We start from the raw sequence: 7,453 nt of genomic DNA, 5'->3' as shown, positions 1-7,453 counted from the left end.
AAAATGGTGTCATTATTCATGCTTTAATTGAATAATAATAATGAGACAGAAGCACGGATTTCGTAACTTAGTAAAAATTATTAATTACCTATTATGAACTATTATCTCATGTAATGTGTATAGTTTATACCGTAGAGGCGTAAAACATAAAAATCCAGCTGATGTAGAAGAGATATTATATTGACCTCTTTTTTTGGAAATCGGTTGAAAAGGGATGGAAGGCAGGAAAAAAACGCTACACATATCTTTTCATTATTATAATGTTTTTTTGTTCTTCAAGTTACCTCTTCGCCTAGATCAGGGATTCCTTTCAAACCTCTAAAAAGAAAACAAATATTATAGAAACCAAGTTGATTATTGAATCAGGTACTTACTAAACATTTAGGAGTAGCTTTTACTTTAAAGGGCAGGCCGCAGGGGATTATAAATCTGGCAATAAAAATAGCAATGCAACAGGTGGAAATAACTCTCGCATGTTGTTAGTTGTTTTGCTTGTGCAAAAATGCATGCATATGCAGCCGCTCTTGCAGAACGGACAGCACTGCCTACTCAGTTGGTGCGATCCGCGGGCAATACGCACTTGTGCGTGCGGTCGTCCCGCACTTTGGGGTGTATGCATATGCAGCCGCTCTCGCAGAACGGACAGCACGGCCTACTCATTTGGTGCAATCCGCGGGCAACACGCATTTGTGTGTGCGGTCATCCCGTACGTAAGGGTGTATGCATATGCAGCCGCTCTCCCAGAACGGACAGCACGGCCTTCTCACTTGATGCAATCCACGGGCAACATGCACTTGTGCGTGCGGTCGTTCCGCACGTAGGGGTGTATGCATATGCAGCCGCTCTCGCAGAACGGACAGCACGGCCTACTCACTTGGTGCAATCCGCAGGCAACACGCATTTGTGCGTGCGGTCGTCTCGCACGTAGGGGTGTATGCATATGCATCCGCTCTCGCAGAATGGGTAGCAAGGTCGCAGGCGGTCGTGCGGGTTGTCGCATGACACCGCAGCGCAGCCGGCGAAACACGCTTCGTAACTATGGATGGATATTAGAATGGATTTGGATGGATGGCCAAATCATCGTCAGAAATTATACATTTCTATAATTAACAGTTTAGTTTAGTTTATTATTTTTGTTTTGTTTTGTCTAACTCTAAATTACTGACCGTTCATTAGGTCTCGCGCAGTTCATGGTAATATCATGATGAGCTTTGGTCTCCTCCATTTTGTGGCTAAAATCAAACATTGGTTTAAACTACATTGATGTGACCATTAAAGAATTCACAATTTCACGTTTCACTGAAATATAACATTGATTCGCTTACCCAACATTTTGGATCATCTCAGCATCTTTTGGTCTTGACTCTAAATTGCCTCTCTCATAGTGTATTCCTCTGTTTGAATATTCCATCTCTTTCTCTCTATTCATCATGGCCGATCGATCGTGATCATGATGTCTCTCATCATACATTCTGTTGTTCCAGCCTGCATGAGCTGGTTTGTTAAGGACTCTCTTCCTCCAGTCTCTTCTAGCATTTAACGAAGAATGTCTCTTGTCAGCATCTACGTCTTCATAGTCATAGTTCGCAGTGTTTGCTAAAATATTGTCTGAAAAAAAATATACTTCTAGTGTGACTCACTGATTTGGTATTATGCCTTGGTTAGAAAGCCAAGCTTTCACCGCATGTAGAAATAAAGCGTTGCTGGCAATGTGGCACTGAAGACATAAAATAACAATTAGAAACTATATTTTATACTAACATCAGTCATAAAAGAAAAAGATGACTCTGATATAATTATGTATTGTGGATGCTATATACAGAATCGCTTTCAGAATTATAATCAGCTTATGGCCAAACATCAAATGTCACCTCATATACTCACACAACAGGAGTGCTAATAACAATATAGAGCGCATTTTATTTCAACAATTACATTCCCAAATGTAGTATTATTGTTTCGGAATATTGGCGCGAACGTAATGGCGGCAATTCGTTCGATTGTTTACTAAAAAACAAAATGGACGCCGAGTGTTGATTTACCATTACAAAAAGTTGCAACTAGCGCTGTTTGTTTTAATGTTCCTACAATGTTTTTAAAGCACTTTACCGTTTTATTGTTGTTTAATATAGGGTCGCTGAGACGTCGTACTTGTCAACCTTGTTCCTGATGCAATAGGGTTTACAAGTGGTTGTTGTCATTAGTTAGTGACCGTGCATTGTATAAAGACAGACTTACAAATTAAATAAACATTTCGCATTAATTACAATATACTGTAATATTATAATTAATGCGAAAGTGTGTCTGTCTGTCTGTTATGTTCACGCCCGAACCACTAAACCAACTTTGCTGAATTTTTTTTTTAATATATAAAATAAGGGGGTAAACGAGCAAACGGGTCACTTGATGGTAAGCAGCTACCGTCGCCCATGGACACTCGCAACAATCAGAAGAGCTGCAGGTGCGTTGCCGGCCTTTTAAGAGGGAATACGCTCTCTTCTTGAAGGTTTGCAGGTCGTATAGGTCCGGAAATACTGCTGGTGACAGTTCGTTCTAGAGTTTTACAGTGCGCGGCAGAAAGTTACGGTGGAAGACTGCTACTCATCAAGGTGATGAGGATGGTTTTTGTCACGTGGGACGATAGTGAAAAGTTGCAGGTGGTATGATTCCGAACAATTCCTCAGAGCACTTCCCGTGATACAACCGATAGAGGATGCAGAGTGAAGCTACATCTCAGCGTAATTCCAGGGGGCCAAGCTGTTTGAAACACTATGGCAGTCAACAATTCGAGCAGCCCTTCGTTGGATACGATCCAGAGGGAGCAGTTGGTATTTTAGCGCCCCTGGCCAGAGATGAGAACAATATTCCATATGCGGCTGAACCTGCGCCTTGTAGAGTTGTAGGCGTTGGTCCGGACTGAAGTACTGTCTCGCTCTGTTAATAACCAGCCACCAAGCTTCTTTGATGCTAAATTGGCCTTTGGCCTTATTTTCATTTGATTTGATAAGTCTCCAGGAAAACCAGTTATCACACATACACATATCACACAAAAATTTGTGTTTAACATCCATAATGTAGTTAACATATTAAAAGTTTAAACTGTGCTGCCATACTTTATTAAGTAGGTAATAAAACCTAGTTACTTATGTAATAACTATTTATTATTTTTCATTAACTGTTTTTGCGGCAAAACTACATCCGTAGCTTCTCGTGGCAGCACCGACTTCGCTGGCGGAGGAGCTATCACGATGTTGAAATAATTGCCCATTCTGGAGAGGTCTGCTGGTTTCTTGTCTTCATAGTTAATAGGCGCATCATAGTCCACAGTGTCGATGCCTTGATGTGATCTTGTATGGGAAGATGTCGGGATTGGTATACCCAGCTGTGTTCTGTAATAAAGTCAGTAATATTGGCTATTTTTAATTGAACATTAAAATACATTTAAAACAAATTATGTAGTATTTTAAGTGATAATGGCTTACCACCGCCACCTGAAATTTAATTTAATTAAAGTTAAGTAATCATTAAAATATGTCACTGAGTGCGGCCGTTAAACTCTGATCTTCATAATTATTATGTTTTTAGTTTTGTATTAAAGCAGATAGAATGATCTAGGACCACTAGGACTCACTGACTTTCGTATATAATATATGTACAGTGTAATAATAATAATATAATATCTGTGGACGCTTCACACCACGTCGGTCTGGCCCCGTGCTAAGTACCTGAAGGACTTGTGTTACAGGTACCAGACAACGGAAATATATTTAATACTTTTATACTATACATATATTTAAGATTTTTATTATATCATACACATTACACATATTAATTAATACACATCCAGACCCGGGAACATTGAAAACTTTTTGTTCCGTCGGCGGGATTCAAACCCGCGACCCCCGGCTTGAGCTATCGACGCGCTCACCACTGAGCCACAGAGGTCGTCAACCACAGTGTAATATACTCGTAGTACGCTGTCGGTGGTAAAATCGATCATCTATTCGGTATATCCAGGTACAAAATAATATTGAGATTGTGTTATAAACATGTTCTTCTGACAGCCTTTGTGCACAAGTCATAAATACGAATTCCATAGGAGGAATGGAAAATGTAGCGATTGAGATCAAGTTATCTTGAACGCTTATAGGCCGTCACCACAGGATGGAATATGGTCTAAATATTATCTTTGAGAGATTTTTTATAACGCGGTATAGTGAATTTAGATTTTTTTAAATGATTACGCAGACAAGACTTTGCGTTAAGGACTCAAAAAGTAGCAGCAGCAGCAGGAAGTTAGTAGTAAGTTAATTAGTAGTTCAGAATAAGTTAGAAGTCAGTAAACACACACAATATTCTATCAATGATATTATCATCACTCTTCGATACTATAATATTGTAAGGGTGTGTACACACGGGGAGCAGTCGTGCGGCAAAACGCAGCGGTGCGTGCGGTCGTCGCGCACATACGGCGGGTCGCACACGCAGCCGGGCTCGCAGTAGGGGTAGCAAGGCCGCAGGCGCGCGCGCGGGTTGTCACACGACGCCTCCGCGCACCCCGCGAAACACGACTCGTACACCTCGTGCGCCCAGTAGCACGCTGGAAATACGCACCTGATTCATAATACCTTTATAATTTATTGATTGTGGACCCACGTAATTTGGTGGAGTTGTCAATTGTCATACCAAGACCAGCCGACAGATCACGTCTGATATTGACTTGGCATAACTCGACCAAAACAAAATGTCCACCATTTGCCTATGAAATAATATCTCTGATAATGCTTTCCATTCTGCCAAGGATCGCCACAAATGACGTAATGTGGTCACCACTAAACTCCTTAAGGGGAATCACGACCCTCAGCAATGAGGAACACGACGCGAGGAGGAGGAATTTCTCTGATGGTATATAATATGAATATTAAAATGTATAACAAAGCCTGACCGGGAAAAAACGGAAAAATACACTTTCTCGATTTCCAATCAGTGAAAAAAATGTGGACAGTTAGGAACGTTTTTGTCGTACATTAAAATTTACATGGAAATTACAGAACGTGTCTAACTGCTGAGTACTTATAATATAATTTACTAGGTACAATTATTAAATGTATTTAATAATAATTTTATGAGATAGAGCATAATATTATGATAACCAAATATTTTTTCAATAAACTGAATAACTAGCACAATTTACTTCTGATATCTGTGAGCACAATTCATATCACGCAATGCTTGCAAATATTTAAATGTGTAGTTATTATCAGAGAAGTTGACTCCTAGACTGATGGAGGACCTAAGTAATTGGGTTAAACCCATCCGAATGATCATAATTCATAGCTAACTATTGAATTGACATAAGCCGACCAAATGACGTAGGTCCGTCAACTGCCAATGAATCATTTCTTCGATGGTGCATACATTTTTATTTTCGTAGCACCGCTACGACAGCGCTACGACGCACGGGTCGCTATACAGCACTTGATTAGTAATTTGGTCGCGTTACGTCAAACACATCCGAATGGTCATAATTCATAGCTAACTATTGAATTACCATAAGCCGACCAAATGACGTAGGTCCGTCAACTGCCAATGAATCATTTCTTCGATGGTACCATCGAGGAAGTTGATTCCTATGCAATCGACAGACCAACATTATTTGGTCGAATATGTCAATTCAATGTTAATTGTGATCTGTCAGCTGGGTTTGACGTAACGCAACCAAACTACTTAGGTCCCCGATTTGCATAGGAATCAACTTCTCTGATAGTACATACATTTTTATTTTCATAGCACCGCTACGACAGCGCTACGGCCTACGACGACGCTACAGCACTTGATAAATTATTATGTATTTTACTTTTCAGATTCATTAAATATTATATGAATAAAACATCAACATTAGTTACATTTCCGACCAATGAAAGTAAGTAACCAAAGGTTTTCGAAAGCCCAGCGGTATCTAAGAAACGAAAAAGAATCTCCGTTAAAGAAAATTTACTACTATTTAATGTTGGTGCGAAAACATTAAAAAGTAGTAAATTTTCTTTTGGAAAGTATTACTTAGATCTGGAACGGTCTCACACCTATAATTACTCCCCGGGGGCGACTTACACCAGACATCTCTCTCGACCTCTAACTTATAGCAGCTTACGAGTTTTCAAGCGCTAAGACAGAACTATTTTATGTGGATTTAGTGGAAAATTTTGTCTGGAATAAACACTTACTTAAATGTTATTAAGATATTTCTCGCAACTTAGTTGCAGAAGACATTCATTTATCCGTTGATTACTTTGTATCCAACTAGATGACGCTAGTTTTTCGCGCGGGAACCGCGTACATTTTCCAGGATCCAATATGTCCTTTCCCGTGATTTAAAGTATTCCTCATACCAAATTTTAGCAACAATGGTTCAGCGGCTTAGGCATGAAGAGATAACCGACAGACAGACACACTTTCGAATTTATAATATTCTAACAAACTGTTGCGTTGTTATATTTGTTTTAGTGGTTTAAGCGGGAATTACAGACAGACTTTCGTGTTTATTATATTATAATTAGTATGGATAATTGGCATGGCCCGATCTAAGGGGGGGGGGGGGGGGGGGGCCAGGCATTTGCCCAGAGCGGCAAAAATGGGGGGCGGCGAAATTGACTTATTCCTATCTTCCAACCTAGCCATCCACCACCTTATTTAGAGAATTTTACCAGCTAACCTACCTTAAGTTTGCTAGTGGAAATATTTGAGTATTTTACTTAAATGTTCCTTCCATTTTCCCCCAACAAATATGTTTCCTGTATATGTAAAGGGCGGCGAAAATGATCTTTGCCTGGAGCGGCTAAATGGCTAAATCGGGTCCTGATAATTGGATAGTCTTTATTAATAATTTGGAACTAAATTACCTTTTGCTATTTTCTCCTCGTCTCTCGTGTATATAACTTTGCACAGGGAAATCATAACAAGAATGTATTGCATGTTGAAATTTTCCAATGTATAAGGCTGCTAGTGTAGTTGAATGTTTACAAGCACTTCAAAATCACGTTCACTAAGGGTCAGTTCATATTGCAACGCGACGAGGATGGGCAATGTGATGCAAAATTGCCAATCTATTCTTACCATACTAATATAATAAATGCGAAAGTGTGTCTGTCTGTCACGTCTTCACGCCCAAACCGCTGAACCGATTTAGCTTAAATAGAGATACTTTGAGTCCTGGGAAAGGACAAATATAAAGGACAATAGTAGATAGATAGTAGTATATATCCTGTTACTAAGGAGTATCAATTGCGGGCGTCATTAACGGCCGTTCCCAATATTTGATCTATCTCTGGTTTTGCCCTACTAGAGATAGGAATAGCTCAAATTAGACATTAGAGACATATATTTTATGTCAATTGTGAGCTATTCCTATCTCTAGTAGGGCAAAACCAGAGATAGATCAAGAATAAGAATAAGA

At 39.6% G+C, this 7,453-nt stretch overlaps 2 protein-coding genes across 2 annotated transcripts; both read right to left on the bottom strand.

Moving 5' to 3' along the window:
• Positions 1-243: 243 nt before the first annotated feature.
• Positions 244-2,145, bottom strand: LOC121735326. Its single transcript, XM_042126116.1, has 5 exons — positions 1,885-2,145; positions 1,326-1,608; positions 1,167-1,232; positions 875-1,036; positions 244-318 (listed from the first exon to the last, which is right to left on the bottom strand). The coding sequence occupies exons 1-5, from the start codon at positions 1,916-1,918 to the stop codon at positions 276-278; spliced, it is 588 nt and encodes a 195-aa protein (XP_041982050.1). The 5' UTR covers positions 1,919-2,145; the 3' UTR covers positions 244-275.
• Positions 2,146-3,154: 1,009 nt separating this feature from the next.
• On the bottom strand, positions 3,155-6,978 carry LOC121735405. The gene is made up of 3 exons (XM_042126231.1): positions 6,900-6,978; positions 4,417-4,600; positions 3,155-3,389 (listed from the first exon to the last, which is right to left on the bottom strand). Exons 1-3 carry the CDS (start codon positions 6,970-6,972, stop codon positions 3,155-3,157), a joined length of 492 nt encoding a protein of 163 aa, XP_041982165.1. The 5' UTR covers positions 6,973-6,978.
• Positions 6,979-7,453: the final 475 nt, after the last annotated feature.

This window comes from Aricia agestis, chromosome 17, assembly GCF_905147365.1.
Source record: "Aricia agestis chromosome 17, ilAriAges1.1, whole genome shotgun sequence".
NCBI classification, from domain to species: Eukaryota; Metazoa; Arthropoda; class Insecta; order Lepidoptera; family Lycaenidae; genus Aricia; species Aricia agestis.
Note: the sequence above shows the minus strand (reverse complement) of the source record. Positions and strands in the feature narration are given on the sequence as shown.

What these genes read in the sequence shown, in the direction of transcription:
- LOC121735326 (XM_042126116.1), bottom strand. Translation starts at nt 1,918, where the DNA reads ATGCGCTCTATATTGTTATTAGCACTCCTGTTGT. An exon ending in TGCGCGAGACCTAATGAACG is followed by an intron (nt 1,037 to 1,166) that starts GTCAGTAATTTA and finishes ATCCATCCATAG; the next exon opens with TTACGAAGCGTGTTTCGCCG. An exon ending in TTGCCTGCGGATTGCACCAA is followed by an intron (nt 319 to 874) that starts GTGAGTAGGCCG and finishes TTTTCTTTTTAG; the next exon opens with AGGTTTGAAAGGAATCCCTG.
- LOC121735405 (XM_042126231.1), bottom strand. Translation starts at nt 6,972, where the DNA reads ATGCAATACATTCTTGTTATGATTTCCCTGTGCAAAGTTATATACACG. An exon ending in CGAGGAGAAAATAGCAAAAG is followed by an intron (nt 4,601 to 6,899) that starts GTAATTTAGTTC and finishes GCGTATTTCCAG; the next exon opens with CGTGCTACTGGGCGCACGAG. An exon ending in TTGCCGCACGACTGCTCCCC is followed by an intron (nt 3,390 to 4,416) that starts GTGTGTACACAC and finishes ACTTTATTACAG; the next exon opens with AACACAGCTGGGTATACCAA.